The sequence below is a fragment of the Magallana gigas genome, chromosome 10, assembly GCF_963853765.1.
Source record: "Magallana gigas chromosome 10, xbMagGiga1.1, whole genome shotgun sequence".
Classification (NCBI taxonomy): Eukaryota; Metazoa; Mollusca; class Bivalvia; order Ostreida; family Ostreidae; genus Magallana; species Magallana gigas.
Window position 1 is genome coordinate 12183931 of NC_088862.1, and position 22893 is coordinate 12206823.

General features: G+C 33.7%; 1 protein-coding gene across 3 annotated transcripts in view; it reads right to left on the bottom strand.

Annotated features, from left to right (window-relative positions):
- LOC105339415 (secretin receptor) overlaps positions 1 to 22233 on the bottom strand; it is a 55255-nt gene extending 33022 nt beyond the window's left edge. The window contains exon 1 of one of the 3 annotated variants that reach the window (XM_066073453.1): positions 7353 to 7399. In XM_066073453.1, coding sequence (XP_065929525.1) covers positions 7353 to 7394 — 42 coding nt within the window. In that variant the 5' untranslated portion in view covers positions 7395 to 7399. Of the gene's footprint in view, positions 1 to 6070; positions 6324 to 7352; positions 7400 to 22057 lie in introns of those variants that run through there. The other 2 variants (XM_020071851.3, XM_020071850.3) reach the window with 2 other exon arrangements.
- Between the last annotated feature and the right edge of the window lie 660 nt (positions 22234 to 22893).

Below are 22893 nucleotides of genomic sequence, written 5' to 3' on the forward strand. Positions count from 1 at the left end.
GACATCAATGTCAGTTGCATGTCAAACGATCTCTTGTTAATTTCGAATCCATGTCACATGCAGGTGGCAGGAAAACGTCACAACCCTTGCAAAATTGCAACATGGACAGGATACAGCAATCAATCTATAAATCTGTCAAATTTTTGGACTTCAATAAAGCAGACAGTTACAGAAAAATTTATATACTGTTCAAGGAATGCGTTTTCAGAAAAAAATATATACTATTTTCATCTTTTTTCTAATAATTATGCGATTCAAACTTTTTAAAATAAACATTAAATTGATCGAAACTATAACAATCGTCATTTTATTATGTGTGACATGTACCGCATTGCCCTAAGAAAATAAAAAGAAATCGGCAAATAGAAAAACGAGATCTATTTAGCACAAGCCCTTTCTATTTTGTGCCGTTTTATCTGATCTGCTTGACACCCTGTTTGCGAGGAGTTATTTTCATTACAAAGGATACAGAAGGGTGTTGTTTGTTTATTTTGATGGTTACTGACGTTGAAAGCAACGCTCTCCAAAGAAGAAGGGAATTGATATTTGTAATGAAAAAAAAACTAATTCAAAGCCCTAGAACTAAATGTGGAATACATTGAGACAAGGAAAATAAATCATTCAGTTCTTGAAATGGTGCCTTTTTTCCCCGACAAACCACCACAGACCAGAGAGAGAGAGAGAGAGAGAGAGAGAGAGAGAGAGAGAGAGAGAGAGAGAGAGAGAGAGAGAGAGAGAGAGAGAGAGAGAGAGAGAGAGAGAGAGAGAGAGCACAAACGCACTGATGATTTTCCAGTCGAAAAAGAAACCTTATTTTTTTCACAATTAAAAGTTAAATTAAGTTGATATGTAAATAATATAGTCGTATGTTGTGGAATGATATAAGGGTGTGAAAACAAACATTCTCAATACTACCGGTATTTATCATTATTTTATATTTTGTTTAAAAGGTATACTTTGCTCTAAAATAGAATTTACGGTGTATGGTAATATGCGTATTAGGAAAACTAAAATGCATGGTATTTTTTTTTAAAACCTTTCTCCTGAAGAAATTTGCAATTATTCAGAACAAAACACTGTTTATGTAACATTGGGTACATCCGACTCCTTTTCAATATTGTGAAAATGAATGGCACCTTTCTCTTCTTTGCATTTACTGTCTAGACGAAAGTATTTCTGGTTTTTTTTTTTCAAAAGCCATCGATAAAAAAGAGAAAATCGCAGTTTTATTTCTGTTCGGAAACAAAAGGTGTAACGGTTAAAGCCTATAAAACTTCGCTGCACTAGTGCATTTGTTATTGACAAACTGCTCAAGTTTGCTATTTTTCTGATAGATTCCATAGCAGTCTCAGGTTTTAATTTGTTTCCTTCAAATTTTCGACTAATCAAACTATTTTTAACCTTACAAATAGCCTTTAAGAGCAATGTCTAGTTTAAATAAAAACATCTTTAATAACTTTTTCCGTATGTACAATAAAGAAAGTTTAACATGTATTGAAATTCATACCCAAATATAGCAATACTCTTAATAAAATTTTTATCAAATTGTCTAGCTTGGTAATATAATAAAATTCAAGTGCATTTATCTAATATAAGGGGATGTAATCATAAAACAATTTTGACAATGCTATAACGCCTGCTCATTTTTCAAAATTAAATCATTGTACCGGCATTTCTATTTACATGTATTAGGGAGGGTGTCGATTTAATCGGTTTTTCAAAATATAGAAATCTAAAAAAAAAAAAAAAAAAAAAATACCAGAGGAAAATACTTGACGCCACAAATGTCAAACATCTTAAAAAGGCGTGTTACAGACAAAGGCTTTTGAGTGGATGGATGTTGAACAAAGCAAAGTAAAGATTTCCAACAAGTCAATGACGTAAGCGTTTTCATTGTGACTTCAATAATAACCGTGCCATGCAATAAAATGGAACTATTCTTTTGTTACAGTACAAATAATGTAGAAAGCTGAAGATCATTTTCATTCAAATTGTACTTTCATGAAAATTAAACAAAAATCACGGACATTTCTCTATAGTTTTTGACGTCATTTCCCTTTTGATTTTAAGAGTACCTATTATCACACAATTTATCCTCATCGAAATGTATTCATAATCCATATTAACACTGAAGCGTACATTTAATTCAACTTCAAATATTATAGTAAAACTGTGCATTTTCATAATTTGAATTTTTAAATGATAATAGTTTCTAAACTCTCTTCAGTAACGTTTTTTGAAATAATAAATAAAGGCTCAAATCAATTGAAACAATGTTCCGTATTATCATCTAGTAGAAAAACGTTTAATATTCCATTCGTCTCATAAAATACATTCTTTTAAGAAAAAAATATATATGACCATAAAAGTACTAATATACATGCAGACTTTTCACAATACTGTAGCTGCATATTTTGAAGCAAAATACAATTCTTTAAAATAACCCGTCCATAAGGCACTAGAATTGGCAAACCACGATTTTACCTGAATGATTTGTTATACATGTATATACCACCAGAAAAGAACACAAAAACAAAATACAGATTCACATAAATATATAACTGTTATCAAGCGACCAAAACCCGCCAATTAGACATCTCATTCATATCTTCGAGAAAAAAAGAAGTTTCGTTGAATTCGCTGTCATGTTGTTATTCAAAGATGATAGCAACGCTGTCCAAATAATTTTGATCTTGCTGGCTCTTGCATGCAAGTACAGCTCTTGCTCCAGTAGCCGGCGTTATTAATGGAGCTAGATAATGCTTGTACTAAGCATGTTTGGCGGGCGTATCAAATGGCACGCTTACGTCGTTAATAAAAGATATAATCATTTTTTTACTCGATTTCCGTCGGTTTATATCTTTCCTGTATTGCTGACTTTTTTCGGATTGTTTTGCGTTTGTCAGAAATATGTTGTAGTTTTGTAGATGTGACAGCTTCTTGTAATAAATGATAGCGCTGGCCTTGGATATATTTTGTATATACATAGTTACGACTACATACATGTCTAGTGGTCATAAGACATGCGTGGATGTAGAGGAGGGGGGGGGGTCAAGAAAAAGTCCAAACGACCCCCCCCCCCCCCACCTCTCAATTCAAATTTCATTATATTTGCATTATTGAATTGCCAAAAATATGCCCCAGACCCCCCCCCCCCCCCCAAGCAAACTCATATAACGGTCGGACCCCCCCCCCCCCCCACCCCTTTGGAAAAATTTTCTGGATCCGCGCTGATAAAATAATGATTGATGGTCACTAAATGTATAAAAATATTAATACTGTTTTCAAATTCTTACATTCATATTCCCAAACAAAAAACACTAACGAGAGAGAGAGAGAGAGAGAGAGAGAGAGAGAGAGAGAGAGAGAGAGAGAGAGAGATGTTTAAGATTAGTGAGGGTTAACTTAGCTGATATAAAGCAGCTGTATACGAGTGAATGAAAAAGATGACGATTTACAAATCACAGGAACTTAACACTACACAGAACGTATTCAGTTCTCTGTGTGCATCGACCCCCTCCCCAAATATGTAAATGGAAATCCAAAACACGTTTTCGAAGCAAACAGGCGTATGGGCTGTTGGCGAATTATTCGAGAATTTTTTTTCCCGGAAATAAAACGACGGATTTGATAGTCTAGGTTAATTAAGCAGAAGGAACTGTAGCTCTGTATACGGGAAAATCGGGTTGACGACCATAGAGCTGTTCTGATATACATGAATAAAACGGTGTCGTATTTATTGATCAGTTTTAAGAGTCTATGAATGTACAGATATACCACTTTCGGTAGGTATATCAATGAACCTTCGTACGTACATATTGCGATTTATTTAATCGCTGAGGGCATCAAATGGAATTCAATAATCATATCATATAAGCGTGATATCGAGGCATCTAATTATATTTTGTGAACGACGCAGTTTGAGCAAACATCACTTAGATAAATCAAGATATTTCACCTATTTGGATTTAGCTCACGAATTTGAAGTGGCGATCAAAAGGAATTATATCTAAATAAAAAAACAGTGTATTTTATCGTAAAGGATTAGATTATTGGAAGTTCAAAACATTTACATGTATTTGTAAAAAGTGTATTACAATCCGAAATTGAATCAAACACATTCTTTTGTTCCTCTAAATAAACTTAAAGTAGAAAATATCAACAGGAGATACTCAACTTGAGATAATTTGGTTAATCGTATAATTTTGCCGTGAAAAGAAAGAATTAAGTACCTCAAAAGGCTAGGTTGTCAACAAATGAACCATCACATCTATCTTAAATATTCATATATGATATTTTTTTTTTGAGTTATGAGCTATTATATAGTAAAGAAATATTCGATCAAATTAAGCTTTAAAATTTGAAAATTTTCCCATATCTATATAGAACACTCTTTTTCTCAATGAGATTAGATTACACGTAGTCTAAAAATGGCCATGACCATCGAACAAATAAAACGACTAAAAATAATAACGTTAAAGATCAAAATAACCACACAGTGTACTTAATACTATGCCAGAAAAGAGTTCCGAGTTTTAATGCTCTCTGAAATTCCAATAGATAAGATATGATGTTCAATTATATTGAATCAGCCGATATATAAAAGTTCAATGCATATATATGCCAAAATCACACTCGCTAGAAAATGGCCATATTCCATATCTTCTTTATGTGAGATAATGCTATCAATTCTGTACTAAGCGCTACCCCTCTTATACATCATCCTTGCATTCCCGTATCTTCTAGCGGTCTGTCTGATTTTAAAACCGGTCTTTGATTCTTAACATAACGTCATGCTATTAAGTGTGATGCTCCCTTTGATAAAAGCCACTTTGCGGTAACAAATTGGCAATTTAGATGTTAGCATGCGATTTCAATCGAATTAAGCGGTTTACTTGTTTTGGATAAGCAATTGGGCAATTGTTTTGCAATCCGTATTTTTGCATGATTTCCTCCCCTATGTCAATATAAAGGTTGATCATGACTCTTTGATAAGAAAAACAAGTTGCTGTCCTTTAAAAAAGAACTGTAATACATGGACTATGCATGTGTTTCCAACGAAAACGTGAAAGCCTTAAAATTTCCACAGATTCCACCGATTCTAGCCCCCTGCTTTTATATGAAGACATCTGCAGAAGAGAACTTTAATTGCAAACGTGTTATGATGTATATATAGTAGCAAGCCTGGATTGATTGCCTTTAACCACTAAATTTGTACATTATATCACGTACATGTACATGAATGACCTTTTACCTCAGAATTAAAAATAATCATATATATAATATATACTCATATTGATATAATATACAATCATATTAATGAAGATTGCATGTATAGTATCAGGTATTCGGCGAATTCACTACTTCATATCCCGCATGAATCACAAAAGGAAACATTTTATTGTTTCTAAAAATATTTACCAGATGCTTGTAATAACTCAGTAGGTATGTTTTAATTCGCACCTAACGCCCACTGAATATAAAAGGATTTAAAAAGCTTGAGGAAAGCGGGGACATTATCATTCAGGAAATCAAATCTTGTTTTCATACAAATCGATAACTATATACAGTCCCTTAATAAAACTACATGCATGAACATCTTTAAAATTGCGAAAATGCGTGGACGTAGAATTTATGAGCATTATTTCAAATCTGCAATAAAAAACCTGGCTCGCGCTTGCCTTTGTAATTGCTGTAACAATAGCAACGGAAGGTAAAATTACAAATCTTTATTCAATGTATATATTTTGGATACTTCAGTTCGGTTGCTATGTAAACATATTGAATTTGTTTACGCGAAATGCTTATACATTCACGACTCTAAGGTACATGCGTACTTTATATAGCTTTTGATTTTTTTCATTCTCTCTTTAAACTAAATTCATACAATTATTTGAGAGAGAGGGACAGAGAGAGAGAAAGAAAGAAAGACAGAAAGAAATTTCTGCTGAAGAAAACATTCAAAAAACATTAAGGTTAAGTTAAAGGTCTTAATTTGCAAAGTTCATTTTATAACTACATGCAGAAACACAAGGTGATTAAAAATTATTCGAGTCAAAAATTCACTCACATTATTTGATGAATATCCGTGCTCAGAATAATTCTCGGCGACGGTAACAGGTGTCCTAACTGTTAAATCCATCTTTATGCCACCCTATGTTTAATTGTTATTGTTTATGTTACAACCATTATTTGCCAATTATACCACGTGAACAGTATTTCATCAAAAGTCACAAGTTTTTAACACGGAGAGTCAACATCTCCACTTCTCCCACTCTGTAGCTTATTTAATCCTTCGCTTGGCGCGGTATCATAGATGCTGAATGCGCGAAAACGATTGGTAAATTGGTCAAATAATGTTCGGCGTTAACGCATCGCATAACACAGCAGTTTGCCGATTCCGTTTAGATTATTTCGAAGGGAAACGAAATATTGATCAAGGTTAAGATAAATCAGATTAATTGTCACTGTAATTGGAATTAAGCAGTCGATAATTCAATGAACTTAGTCTTATCGTGGGTTTGCACCTTTACGCAGTATTGTGGCGAGTTTTCGCATTGAACATTCCTAGCTGATATAATGAGAGTGAACTTGTTTGAAATTATATCGATAACTGTTTCAGTTCATGACCAAAGACAAAAAACCCTCAGAGTTCGGAAACAAGTAGCAGTAAACAATTACATGTATATTGAAAAACAACCGAGATGAGGCGTTTCAAAAGAATTTTTTATGGGGAAGTTAATGAACTAGATTTTTATTTTCGAAGTACAAACAATATTTTTCTATATTTTATTGCATGCATTAAAAACATTATTTAAAACTGCTTAGTTTACGTATATCGCTTTTTGACGTTTTCAGTTAATGAAATCGCTTTATGAGGTATATTTAAGAAATAAAAATTTTCAATGAACACGACTTTGCTGGCATATACATGTATCATGATGCATGCAGCCATGACATGCAATACCACCAACTGGTGATAAATACAGCTGTATGTCAGCATAGCGACTGCAGTTCATTATGCCATGTTCTCAGAAAGTGGTGTTTGTCGTAATTTAGAATTCCGTGGTTCCATCATGATTGTGTGAACAAAGACTTAAAGCTGAAGTAATTGTTCGATCGTTTAAGGTTGGTGATTTTGCTTCATTGGTAATTTTTGTTTGTTTTCAAGCAATTAGAATTGCAGAAATGTTGTTAGAATGCACATAATTATGTAATTTAGTTGTATTGGTTTGAAAACTAAACCAAACTATCATCCGGGTTTCTTAATCCAAGCATACAGGTTGGCTTGAGCATGCAATTAGGTTTAAACGTGCTAGCCCACCAAAATTAATCATATTACGTATACTCACCAAAAACTCTTCCAGGTGTAACCACAGTACTGTATTAATCATTATTTGATCCTCACTAAGTGAAGAAATGACAATTTGCAAAATGAATAGTAATTCAAAACCGAGGAGGGTAACTGTTTTGATTTGTAATGCTTATAAATTAACATAGCACAAGATATATTTACTCTTGAATGATGTGTCTAATCTCTTCCCACAAAAACACCCCCTTTCCATCACCATCGAAATGAAATTAATACAAAAGGCCCATGGGCCACATCGCTCACCTGAGGAACAATAGGTATGATAAAATCAGCTCAATGGAGTCATAATACAAACTATCTGGACAATGTACAATAATTCATGTAAATCCTGTATAAATAAAATCCATTTCCCCCTGGATATTCTTATGTTTATAATCATTAGTCTTTTCTAACAGGATGATTTTATAGTCATATCATATGGTGAGTATTGCAGTTCTAAAAAAGATCCCTAACAATAGTTTATATATGGGATATAAACGTACATCAAACTCAGAACCTTCTCGTGAGGCCAAAGAATTGTCCTGGGGCCAAAGTCTTAACAATTATAAAGAATCATCTGGCTGATTAGTTTCTGAGAACATTTTCCCCATATTTTTACCCTATATATTCCTTTGTTAAACTTTGACCCCCCCCCCCCCCATTGTGGCCCCACCCTACCCCTGGGGATCATTATTTTCACAACTTTGAATCTACACTACCTGAGGATGCTTTCACACAAGTTCCAGCTTTCCTGGCTGATTAGTTTCTGAGAAGAAGATTTTTAAAGAATAACTCTGTTTATTCCTATGTAAAACATCGACCTCACATTGTGGCCCAACGCTACCCCCGGGGGTCATGATTTTCACAACTTTGAATTTACACTACCTGAGGATGCATCCACACAAGTGTCAGCTTTCCTGGCTGATTAGTTTCTGAGAAGATTTTTAAAGATTTACTGTATATATTCCTATGTAAAACGTCGATCCCCCATTGTGGCCCCACCCTACCCCCGGGGGTCATGATTTTCACAAATTTGAATCTTCACTACCTAAGGATGCATCAACATAAGTGTCAGCTTTCCTGGCCAATTAGTTTCTGAGAAGAAGATTTTTAAAGATTTACTTTTTATATTCATATGTTAAACTTCGACCCTCCATTGTGGCCCCACCCTACCCCCAGGGGTCATGATTTTCAAATCTTTGAATCTACACTACCTGAGGATGCTTCCACACATGTTTCAGCTTTCCTTGCCGATTAGTTTCTGAGAAGAGGATTTCTAAAGATTTACTCTATATATTCATTTGTTTAACTTCGACCCCCCCCCCCCCCCATTGCTGCCCCATCCTCATGTGAGCTAAAAAGGTTAAGTTTACAATTCAATAAGTTGGTTTCTGGAAGAACAGATTTAGACAATTTTTGTAATTAATATTGACAATTTTTTTTACTTTTTAAAGCGCTTAGCATAGCTCAGCGCTTTATTGTCGTTAGACTTCAACTTCCGGTGCATCGAATAACCGCCCCCTATAAGCAAAAGTATACATCATTTAAACTGGTTAGGGAACCAGTTTCAGGGTTTATGCACATAACTGCACGGGCTATTGTGAATCTAATATTTACGGGCTATTGTGAAATTAATGTACGGGGCTTACATACATCATTACAGGGACTGTCATGCAGTGATGAGGAAATATAGTGCGTATACAGAAGCTGAAATGCTATATACATATATCTGTTATATACATACAGAAGCTGGGTTAGCGCTTTTCAGTACTATCAGTACTTTGATTTTATCTTTAGCTTTTAAGATCTGTGTACAAACATAGAATTGTGAGCAAATCTTTGTATCTTGCTTATAATTCGAAGCTTAACACTCAAATATGGTTAGTAAATAGAAATTTTAAACAATTAAACACAAGAAACATGCACTACATGTATAACAAATAAAGAACACAATTTATTTTTTCGAAATGAATCATATATATACATGTATATACCTACATATTTCCGTAAGCGATATCAAACTGTATTTAAACTGAATAAACTAGAGAAAATGCCGAGCATCTCAACAAAACCTATTGCATTAATCTACCATTACGCAAAAGATAATGCCGAATTACCTATAGAATGAATTGTATTTCAGTACTCCTACATCAGATTTTGCTTAATTTGCGCAGGTAAACAGTTAACGTAACTGTTTGATTTACCGAAGTCTCTGTTTGATTTGATACGTAAAAATCACGAAATACAGACGACAGTTTCCAGGTTACAAAGCATAAATAATGAAAACGAAACGAAAATCAGAACAAGCTAACATCAACGTCATGTGTGAAAACTGTCACCGCATTGAAATATTTAGCCTCAATTTACTTCACAAAATCGGCACCAATATATTTTTCATGTTTCAAAATTTCCCTTCATACGCGAACTGTTGCACAACAAGCAAATTCATCATAGTCAGATCGACCCTTTTTCGTATAATGTCATGGCTGCTTTAAACAAAGAACCTCGTTTTAAAAGTATGGAATACGAGTCTTGGTAAAATGGGTATGCAAACTCGGGCCGTGGCAAAATAAATGCCGGGGCAGATCGGCAATCGTCAATTCCAAATACGCATTTTTTTGCAGCAATATCTACAGCGAATACAAATATACTAGTCCATCAAATATCCTGAAATTTTAATGAGATTGGCAGATTAATAACTGCCAATCTTTTGTTTTGCCTAGGCCAAGTCTTGCCTACCAATTTTACCGGATGCCGAGCCCGAAGCTATTAACCTGATTGAAACACGCCTTTCCTTTATTATTATTTTCGTAATAACTTAGATTTGAAACAAAATTATCCCTTAATTTTTGCAATTTATATTTTCCTTCCCATAAGGATAATTTATGCTAAACTACGTTGAATTTGCCTCGGTAGTTCTTGAGAAGAAGATTTTTAAAAATGCACCCCCCTTTTTCTACATTTTCAAGGTTTTCTCCGCTTTGAATACAGATCAGACTTTTATTTTTGCAATTTATATTTGCCCTCCCATAAGGATGTTTTGTGCCAAATTTGGTTGAAATTGGATAAGCAGTTTCAGAGAAGAAGTTCAAAATGTAAAAAGTTTACAGACGGACAGACGGACAGACGGACGGACGGACAGACGGACAGACGGACGACGGACAAAATGTGATCAGAATAGCTCACTTGAGCTTTCAGCTCAGGTGAGCTAAAAACACAATAAGAATTTTATCGTTACAGGCATACCATTTATATCGGCGGCTTATTGCTACATATTTACCTATATACTTACAGTTATAATAAATATTGATATGAGATTAGAAACATAATGATATCAAATGAACACATATGGCTCAAGTTCGAAAAATATAATAAATACCAGAATACATGTAATATAAACAAAATGTGTTTTGTACCTTAAATAAAAGTATTAGTGAGCATGAACATATTGCATTAATATATACATGGATCATATAAAAAATGATTCTTTACCTTATCCATCGTTATCATCATTTTCAAAAACTGTGGTGAATCTAGTGCTTTCAATTTTTTGTCTCTTTTTGTGCATTTGGCAAAAACAATTGTTTTACCTCAAAGGAGCAATACTCATTGATTTACAATCATGAATCCTCAAGGGCTTCAAACTCCTTTAATTAAACTTTCAACATATAGTCGATTCACTGCCAGGTCATCGCAATCTTGTTTTCAGACCTAGTACTTACTGACATTCGTACACATTCTTGTACTTTACATTATATAACATTTGAGCTAACCTTTTGAGTCTTCTGATTATATAATCCTTAATTAGACACAGACTGATTATCTGAGCCTTAATTAGACACAGGCATAGTTACTCATTAATATTTTAATGCTAAATAACAGCCTAAATAAGTCGATTTTCTCGTCCATCTGTATTTCTAACGATTCCTTGATATCATGGAATTTGCGAGTTGGAACCCACTTTACAATTCGATTTGTTACCTCAATTTTTGTATAAATACCATGAACCATTTTTAAGGGTACATGTAGGTTCAATCTGATTAAAATCAGCTGTTCTGCTATGCTTCCGCTCTTTGATATCAGATTATAGGTAGGATGTTATTGATACTACTTGTATTCATTTTGTGGTAGACCTTAAGGGTCAGTCATGTTTTTCTTAGTACAGTTTTTTCATAATATTGTAGTCTTTTGACCCCTTTATTATGATTGGAGACGAAGCGTTATACTGTTCAATTTTCGACCAGTTTATCTGATACACTGGTCCAATGTTGACTTGAAAATAGAATTCTGAATATAGGTGATGGAATCTCCATGCGTGTACAAGCCTATAATATACAATATAAATGAGAGAGAGAGAGAGAGAGAGAGAGAGAGAGAGAGAGAGAGAGAGAGAGAGAGAGAGAGTTCCACACTCTCCCCCTAGATTTAAATTGTAAAGTTACCGCCTCGAACCAATCAAAGTAACCAATGACGGTTTGGATGACACTGAGTCTTGATAAATTATTAACTTTTTAGTTATAATTATTCTCAGTTTTTTCAAAGACACCTGCGGCTTTTGAATCAAGAAAAATCATCAAAGTTGTGGTCAACTGTAAAATATAGTACAATTGTTTCCATGGATAAACAACTAAAAATGTGGCAGATTCAATTGGGGGAAAATGCAACAATTGCGACGAAAAAAGGTCCGACATTTAGACCTGATTCAGCAGTATAAAAAATCGCTGCGGAGTTACTTCGAAACATTATATATAAATAGTGCCTGTTTGGGAGGGTAACTGTTGAAATTGACACCCCGAGACAACCATTGTCAACCGACGCAAAGCGGAGGTTGACAATAGTTTTCAAGGGGTGTCAATTTCAACAGTTTCCCTCCCAAACAGGCACTATTTATTTTATTATACTGAATGTCTTAATTTTAAAGAAAATTCTACTGCTTTTATATAGAAATGAAGTGAATTATACAGCAAACCGTACGCACATAATTTACGCGCATGTAACGATTCGCTGTGTTACCCGTTGCCAGGTGTGTTGCTAACTCTAAGGGTAATAGAACGGATTACCAACTGCGTCTAAACCAATCAGATTTCAGTACTTAACATGAAAGTATAATAAAAATTATTTTAACGCATACGTTGCTATAAGCCAGGTGTTGTAATTTGAACGACCATTTCATATTTTAGGGAAAGCGGATCGTAGCGGTGAACTATGGAACTACACAACTGCCTTAAGTAGATAATCCTCATAATATGCTGATACTTAAGCATTACATGCTGATACTTTAACATCACATGCTGATACTTAAACATTACATGCTGATACTTTAACATTACATGCTGATACTTTAACATTACAAGCTGATACTTTAACATTAAGTGCTGATACTCTAGCATTACATGCTGATACTTTAACATTACATGCTTTAACATTACATACTGATACTTTAACATTAAGAGCCGATACTCTATACTCCGTCCCGAGTTTTTGCTTCCATCTGTTTTCGTTCCTGTGAATTTTTCTGAGTGGAAATGGATAATTGATCAATGAAGATATCTTGGATATATTCCCTTTTAACGATTTCAACTGTATTTCTTTCACACAGATATGTGTAATTTTATCAACAATCATCAAAAAGTGATGGAAGCAATAACTTGGGACATACTATATAGCATTACATGCTGATACTTTAACATTACATGCTTTAACATTACATATTGTTATACTTTCATGTTAAATACTGAAATCTGATTGGTTAAGACGCAGTTAATAATATTTACTATTACCCTCAGCGTTAGCAACGCACTTGGCAACGGGTAACATTAAAAAATGTTACATGCGCGAAAAATATGCGCGTACGGTTCGCTGTAGAATTCACGTTATTCCTATATAAAAGCAGTAAAATTTTCTTAAAATTTTTAAAAAAGACATTCAGTATAACAAAATAAATAGTGCCTGTTTGGGAGGATAACAGTTGAAATTGACACCCCTCGAAAACCATTGTCAACCTCCGCTTCGCGTCGGTTGACAATGGTTTTCTCGGGGTGTCAATTTCAACTGTTACCCTCCCAAACAGGCACTATTTATATACTGATACTTTAACATTAAATGCTGATAATTAAACATTACATTCTGATACTTCAACAATACATGCTGGTACTTCAGCCTTACATGCTGATACATATTTTTAAAAAACCGACGGATTTATGCAAAATAGTTCGCTGATGTTAAAAGAGACCATATTGTTTAAACCCAAACAGTACCTACTTCGTATAGGATATACGATATGTGTTTATCGATGTCTATTTGAAGAAGAAATGTTCTAACAGTCAATCTTGCGCTATCTACAGTCTTCTTAATTTCTTATAATAACTCAAATCCAAAGTTCTCAGTCATTGGTCACATTGTGCTGGTTGATATCACTGTAATATCGGTATTTGCATACACAATTATAAGTCATCAGTGAAAGACCCAATAAGTACATGTAAGAACTCTATATCGTGCCATTACCTACTACCGTGACTTTGGTCTCTTTTAAACCGGGTTTTACAAAGGAAAAATAGTTATTGAAATGGTGAAAATGGCGGGCGGGCGGCTTCCAAAAGGGTACCCTCATTGTACGGAAAACTCCTCCTCAGAAAACTGTAATTTCCTAAGGGAAATTTGTAATAAAATCAATCTTTTAAAAAATACATGTCTCATTGTCTATTGCTGTTAATCGCAGGAATACTAACAAAAAATCTAGAAGGTCGTTGTTCTAAAACAAATCTTTGAAAGCATTATAAGGCCATTCCAAGTATTTTCAATGTTTAGCGTCCGCGGACAGATTTATTTTAAGATGTAAAAATTAAAAAACCCACAAATAATTGTTCATGAAATTAGATTGCTTTTTAATATGTCAGATGGGTATCTCAATTTTCAATTAGGAACGGAAATCCAATCATTTTAACAACATTCAATCTTTATTTATTGAGTTATTATAACTTTTCTCTCTCATTTTCTATAATTCAAGAAACGAATACCCCTCAATCTTTCACATCCTAATGTAAAATAATCAGACTAGTATAAAGCAGCTTACAGTATTAATAATGTATGCTATTTAATCTTTAATTCTTTAATATACAATTTGCTTACTTTTCTAATTACGTTTAGTTTTCTTTTCTATGAAAATATGTCTTCATGTTTTCTAATAGTATTTGTAACATGCACGGAACCAAGAGTGGGGTGAGGTACTCCCTCCCCTCTGCCCCCACACAAACGCCATCAACAGGAGCGAAGCGGATCAGAAACACTTGGCTAGCGAAGATGGTAACATGTTATGTATATAACGTGAAATCTCAGCAAGGGGGAAATAAAGTTTGAATGATCAAAAAGTTAATATTAATGTAACGTACAGTTGAAGAAGGACCACTTTAAATAATGATATTGCGTACATACGTTCAATTTTGTTATTATGGTGTTATATGAAATTTAAAAAATATATATATATTTGAATTAGTAAAAACTTTTTTATTTTATTTTCACAGAACATTGCTAAAGCTAAATCTGAAATCGGAATGGATTCAGTATGAGTAACACATTCTTTGTATCAAATACAAAACCTTCATTGTCCTTCAAGCCCGAAGATAATGTTCTAATTAATATTTAAGGATTAATCTAATGTCAGTCTAGCTGTTCACACAAGAAATGGTCTAGAATCGATATTCGATAAACCTTCATTAAGAAAATCCCCTTGGTCGTGGGAAGAAGCAGTCACAAAACATATTATTAGTGTAAGAGAGGCTTCAAGTCAAAGTATCTCCCAAACTGCAATAAGTCTGGTCTCCTGAATGTTTGCATGAAGGCGGGATAATTAATCCTTTGAAAATAATGTGACAGCGACGAATCCTTACAGGAAATCCTTCGGGCAATAAGGCCTTAAGGTTTTACTGATATGGGGAGTGGACTTAAAAGCAGCTGTCATTCATTAAAGTTTGGAATCTGAACTAACAGCGACACCAAACAACTGTCCAATTATTTTTTGATATTTGGTTTCGTTTTGCATAAACAAAAATTCATTATTTTGGAAATTGAAACTTATTTCTTTTTTCTCTTTCAGATTCAAATGTTTTATGTCTGGGTTTTTTTTTCTTCTACCTTATCTGAATATCATGACTATATGTAATTATCTTATGTGACAATTTTGTTAAGAACAGTTTATTTATAACTAAATTTGAATGTCATACAATATCTACCCATATACAGTACAGCTCACGAGTATCCCGACACCCACCGTGTAAAAAACACGGTGGAAAACGGTCTGTGTCGCACCGTGCACACGGTGTGACACCGTGTATGTGTATTGGAAAATTCAAGAAAATGCACCGTGTCGCACCGTGGCCGCCCGCGTAACTCCGTGGCCACTGTGTTACTCCGTGGATATCGTTACCTGAGACGTTGATAGAAAAAGCGTATGTTTAGAAATAAAGAAATTATGGCTAAACAAGGGTTGAAACATATATATCCTTTTCATATTAAAAAAAAAACGATGTCGACTTAAGTTGCACGGACCCAAGGCTGTTAACGTGAAGTTAATTTTTTGTGATCTGAAAACTCGATCGACGTAAATGGGTACCTTTTAATTCATTTGTTCTTAAATAAATTGAAATAAATTCACCAAAAATATTTAATAATCAATTAATATATAATCAAAATTCAAATCAATTTAATTCATCTTGGTTTTTTTTTCTTAACACACGTGATGTTGTAACTGACGATCCTATTAAAATGTCGGGAGCTTAAACGTCTTATTTCTGTTATCTGTAAACACTTTCTGATTTATTAATTAATTTACAGCCTTACTTTAAACCAATTAAAATTGAGGAATGAAAACATTTCAGATCTTGTTTTTCTAAAAACATGTGCTGTTGATGTGCTGTAGTAAATAACAACCCCATATTACCGGTGACTCGAATAATATTTATTTGCTATTTATGTAGCAATACATAAACAAAAAATCACTTTTATATTATAGATTATAGATAAATACAATTTTAGATCTAAAAACTCTTGTTAAATAATATTCAAGCATTGTACATGTATTAAAAATATACCCGCATTTCATAAAATAATTTTCAACTTTATTTCCGTATAGCTCGTAATGGCCTCGTGATTTCACATGAAAAAATCTCTCGTGCGATGTACGGAAGCTGATCAGATACACAGCATTGTCTTTCATCTTGGGTTCTATACACAACAGGTGCTATTGTCTGTCTTGTTAGGTGTCATTGGAATTTACTACTAACTGTGTGTATATTTGGGCGTCTGAACAGGTGTACTTGAGATGCCGTTATTCACACCTTTCCGCGAACACCTGTTTGGTAACTCATCACAACCCGTCGCGTGTATGGTCTGAATATATCTTACTTCTACTTTGTTAGTTCAATGATTTTTCCTAATCTCTAACAAACAAAAAAATTGTCTGTAGATATGTACACAAACAGCTACACGTAAGACTATCGGCGCGTGGATCCGGGGAACAATTTAGCAACTCTATAAATGCGGGAATTTCACAAAGTATTAACTTGCGATAAGAAATTATTTACCGGGTACACATACATGTATGTACCAAAAAACCTGATTGATTAAAAAGATGAATGAAATAATACCGGTAACTTTTTGCAAGCATTTAGAATAAACACAACTTTATTGATGTGAAATAGCGTCGAAATTTTAACGAAAAATCTTATTACATCGTGAACTTTACAAACTTTTAGTCATTGTGTTGAAATCGTTATTAAAACCATGGATCTAAAATAAATTAATTAAATTCATACAAATAGAACTCTTATAATTCTAAAATGATTGCACAAAAGTACACAGAGAGAGAGAGAGAGAGAGAGAGAGAGAGAGAGAGAGAGAGAGAGAGAGATTTTACAACGTAATTATATTGCAACTCTCATGCATGCAGTATAAGAATGAAGAAACTAAACATCTCAAACACTGAATACTTCATTGTTAAACATTTTTCTATTTTGCGGACTTAAAAAAAAAAACAATAGAACGACATTTTTTTCCATATCATGGAAGAGGCACGTGGTCTATCTCGCGGGCTGATTTGATTGACAGGGATAGCACGTGGACCCTGACTGCATATTTTCTATCGCAATTTTAGGGAAAAGGGTTCAGTATAAAGGAAACTATAAATCTAACTTATTACACTAAATTACAAGTAAAATGTACTTAAATTAAACACATACTGGTATTCTCTCTCTCTCTCTCTCTCTCTCTCTCTCTCTCCTCTCTCTCTCTCTCTCATATGACGATCATTAAACAATCAAACAGTAACTATTGCAATACTGAGTAGTTTCTTGGAACACAAATAATTTCTAAACTCAAGTTGCTATAAAGATGAAATAAAAAATTATCGAGTACCGATCCACGGATTCTTAGCGCCATGAATATGTACCGTGCGGTACTACATGGACAAGTACATCACACATATGTATAAAAGAAAGAAAATTTGAAAATATATTAGATATAAAGCTGTATAATTATTTTATTTAGAGAAAGTACATTTGTTTTCAACAACCCGTTAGATTTGTTATCGTTGAATAGAGTATAAGTGAGAAAAGATCACAGTTATGGTTCTATGCACTATTGAAACTGCCAAACTACAGTAACTACGATTACTACTACGTTTAAAAACGGACTGAAACAAAAACTTATGGAACCGTTTATTTGAATTTTAAAACGGAAAAGAAAGTGTAAGTGTTTCAATTGATCAAACCTTTATGTGGGCGATATCGATCTTTAATATTAACAAAAATCAACCGTGTCAATCGCATACGTCTGAAAATTGCGTGCATAAAAATTTAATTTATTTCTATGTTTTTTTCTTTGATTCTCTTACGTACATGTACATCAATAAATATTTTATTCTTTATAAGTTTTATTCCTAAATCCTACTTTTTTCACAGGTAAATACCGCGTGTTACACCGTGTTATTGTCCGTGTTGCATCGCGTTGCACCGTGTCGCACCGTGTTTTTTCTCGTTCCGTGGCCGTAACAGAGAACAATAGATCAAAGGTACCGACACTTCCACGCTCAGCGTGGACTTTCAAACACGGTGGTCGGTGTTTTTGTCGGGATACTCGTGAGCTGTACTGTATATTCCCAATCTGACATGCGTACAATCCAAATCGCGATAGCCATACGACAATCATTCTCTTTAAAAAACAAATCCGACCAATGTCATATAATGTTACATAATGTGTTATCTTATTGCGCTTGTGGACAAGAGGAAATGACATGAAAGTGTATCGCGAATGAAAGAATAAAAATGTTTTCTAAATTTGGTTGTTTATCTTTGCTATTGGGAGTGCCAAATGCATCAGTTTTAATCCAGACTGCAGACTGCACGGACAGAACTCAATTACAAGGCTTTCCTTTAATCATCGTTTTTTTTATACCATTTTCTGCCGAGTTTGTTTCGTTTTTGTTTTAATTTGTGTTTTTTTTTATTCATCAACAAATACTAGTATTGGATTTAATTTTTTAACGAAGTTTATTAAATCAAAGAACTGAAAATACTGAAAGTCGGTCTCTGCTGATATTACTGTACATGGGGATAGTCATTGAGTTTTTTAATGAAAGAAAAATTAATTAGTTAAATTCATATTGCCCCTGTAGCCTAGCCACTCTTTTCTCGATGAACTTTGCTTATTAAAATTACATTTTACGTTTCAGCGAAAAATGCTCTGGAAAGTACTCTAAGTAGTTCATTGATATTGATTTTTTTTAAGCCTAGTTAATGTGACAAATGTGCAATCTTGTCGTTACATATGAATAAGAAAACAGAACATAATGATGGCTTTTAAAAGCGTGCATCAACAGACTTCATATACCTGCCATATACCACACATTGAAGAAGTTAAAGTTAAGCCTTCTCCGAGCCATGAAGGCGCACGAGTCTGGTACACATACATGTATCTGATCTCCAGTTTCCGTGGTACTAAGTTGTTGAGAGTAACTGACCCCCCCCCCCCCACCCCTGGAATGGACACCTGTCTATCGCAGTACTCCCAGCGTATACCGGTACCCAGTTTCAGCTGGGTGGACTGAGACATTTTAGATTTTGAACCAGCGACCTACCACTGATGACCACTGAACAATGTGTTCCACCATATTGAACAACAAACAGAAAAAAAGTAACTTCTTTTTTTTTTTATCAAATCTGAATAAACTGACAGTTCGTACTAGCAACAAACATTAGATGTTTAAGGAAGCTAGGTGATTTACAAATTAGCCATCATGATCCACCTTGAATTTTTAGACGTGACTTTTAAGCTATTAACTATTCTTAAGAAAGGAGCAAATTTAGATATTTTAGCAATGTTTAAATATGACATTTAAGCTATAAACTATTATTAAGAAAAGAACAAATTCAAATAATTTAGCTTTGAAATTTAGAAGTAATTCTTTCCCTATGTCTATATACAAAGTTCTTCTTTTATGGAGATCAATTAATATAGTCGAAAAACGGTTATGACAATCCAGCCCCTTTAATTCCTTTCAGTTCATTGAAGACAATGACACCAAGCCAGGCTTATGAAGTCATTATTTTTATTTTAGATAAAATAATTTTAAATAGGCTGTATGTACATGTTGGTCCACATGTTACTTTTATTAGGAGTGGCCATATCAGTTTTATGTGCAAGAGAGAAATCATGATATATCATGATGTTTATGAATTCAATCTCTAACACCGTATACTATTACACTTCACGAAACTAAGACTGAATAATACTTTTCATTCAAACTTACAATGTATCAATTTTAATGGCACATATTTCTGATTTATTATTTTATTTTTGAAAAATGACTTTCTATATGCACAGTGCATAATACTTATTTAATAATAAAAATGAATTAGGTAGTTAAAACATTAATTTTTTGGATTAATTAACTCTCCGAAAATATTTATTTTCCAAAAAGTATCAGTCAATTCATTGTATTTTTCCAAGTCATCACTTATTTTGTTAAATAAGCACGCATATCACGATAGTGATCATAGTTATTTGCGATAAATGGAAGAATTTAGTCAACCATTTACCCATTATCCCCATGGGGACACCTATCCTATGTAAAAAGGACAAGCAAGTGACACGGAGTGAAGAGGTATCAGCAATATCTATTTCATCGGAGAAAAACAGATCAAATCAACTTTTCCTTTGAAATATATCTATTTATAAGGGGGTTTGATGATCGTGGCCATTTTTTGACTGTATTGACCTCCTTTAGAAGAAGAGCCCTGTGTAAAAGTATAGGGAAAAAACCCATAATTTTTCAAAGTGAAATAGACCAACTTTTCTTAACTAAATGCTACTTTAGTAGTTTATAGCTAAACAAATAATATCTTAAAGTGTTAGGTAGGTCTAATGCTTAATTTGTTGATCATCCAGCCTCCTTTAAAATTTTCATTCAACAAAAAAAAATCATTTTTAAAAATGTTAAAAAAGACCAAATTTTAGGATTTCATAAGCTAGTGTATTTTGCAAGACGCAATTCACAATCAATTATATACTTGGTGGTACATCTTTAATGTACTCTAGAGTCATAAATTTGCACAGATGGAGGAGTAATTCATTCAAAATCAATCAAGATACTGTGAATGTTTCTGCAAAGTACATGCACGTGTTTACGAAATAAGCGTGGGATTATGAAAAAGAGATGCTGTACTGTTAAAAGGTGTTTATCCCTACGCAAAAAATCTTATCATTTTTTTATCCCCTGTTAATTTAGAGCAACATAAAAAGTCAGGCATTCAGCATTATTTTGAATTGTGGAATACAATTTCATAATCATACACATGTAAGAGACGTATGAACCACGTCGACATAACTCAAGTCTACATAGCCTTGTCTAATTTTGAAATCAAGTTAAAAGAAGGCCTGAATGTACCCCAACCCTGACCCAAACCATGACCCTGACCCAAACCCTGACCCTCACCCTGACACACCATCATTATACAATAGTCAGAGTAATTGTGTTTACGAATAGAAATGTTCTTGTCAAAGATTTACATGTAGGTTAGGCATAAACCACGGAGACTACTGTACACCAAATTTTATTCGCTTACGAAAAATATTCGCGAGGATCGCGAGAGCCTTGTCGTCGCAAATATTTCTTGCTGCGAACTAGACTTACCCGAATTTAAAATATATACCACAATAGAGTGTGGACAAAGCGTGATCGCGAAAAATAGTTGTCGCAAGCCAGTGTATCTCCGGTTAACCGCGAATTTAAGTTGTCACGAATAAAGTGTTTTACACTATTGCAAGGTGTTAGTGAGTTACATTTGTATGAATGTTTTTTTTTTAGATGGGAGGGGAGGTAAGATATATATGCATGTATATAATGCTATTAATAATATTCTTGTCTATGCATAGTAACGTTATAAGATTGTCAGATATTATTTCCAGATTGTTTTAATTGCTGAAGCTAAAAATACCCCGATTTCTTAGAATCTAGCACATATTTATCTTAAAACAAAAATGTTACCATTCATAAATCAATAAAAAAGAAAATGAAAGAAAAAAAATTCACAATGACTGAAAGTCTGTTCAAGTTAATGTTTGTATTCGTGTATGAAAACATATTTATATATGTAACTAACCGAAATTCATGATTTCACTATTTCACAACAGAAAATTAAATTGAAATGTACTCACATCTCGCGTTTCAAAGCTGTCTACCATTATAAAAGCATTTAGTAAAATCCAAACGAATAAAAAAGCATAGCTGTAGCCATTTACTACCATAACATATCGCCATGCCATAGGTATGAATAGGAAACCAAGCAGGCTAGTGTTTAGGGTTCTTCTGAGCAGGTGTTCACATAGCCATCGCATCAGTAGGCTTCAGCCTTTTCGAAGCGCGCAGATGACTTTATAGGGAAAAATATTGTCGCTATTTCTGTAAAGGTGAAGGTGTTATGAAACCAACTGCACTGCTCGCATCTTTGCTGATAGAGAGAATTTGATGGAGAGAGAGAGAGAGAGAGAGAGAGAGAGAGAGAGAGAGAGAGAGAGAGAGAGAGAGAGAGAGAGAGTTTGTTTTCAAGGTTAAGAAAACAGTGTCCACTGGGCCAAATTTTAATACAATTTTAATTCGAAAATACGTGTTGTGTGCTAATTGCTAATTGTATAATTTGTAGCTTTTCAAATCAGTTCTTTATCACTGACACAAGGTGAAGTTCAAAGCTGCTTGATCCAATTACGTAAATTTGATTTCACTTATATACCTCTGTAAAACTATGATTTTATTTTGTTTATGAATAGGTGAATTTCTCTCAATTATTATAACTGTCTGCAGTATTTCTATACATTTAACATGTCTAGAAGGGAACTAATGAATAGTGAGTGTTTAAGTGTGATATAGATAACACTGAATAAGAAACAACAACATATAACATACAGACACAATTCAAAGATATAAATTCGCTAGTATAAAGCTTGACTTTATATTTTGAACATGTAAATAATTCGTATATTTGTATATCATAGCT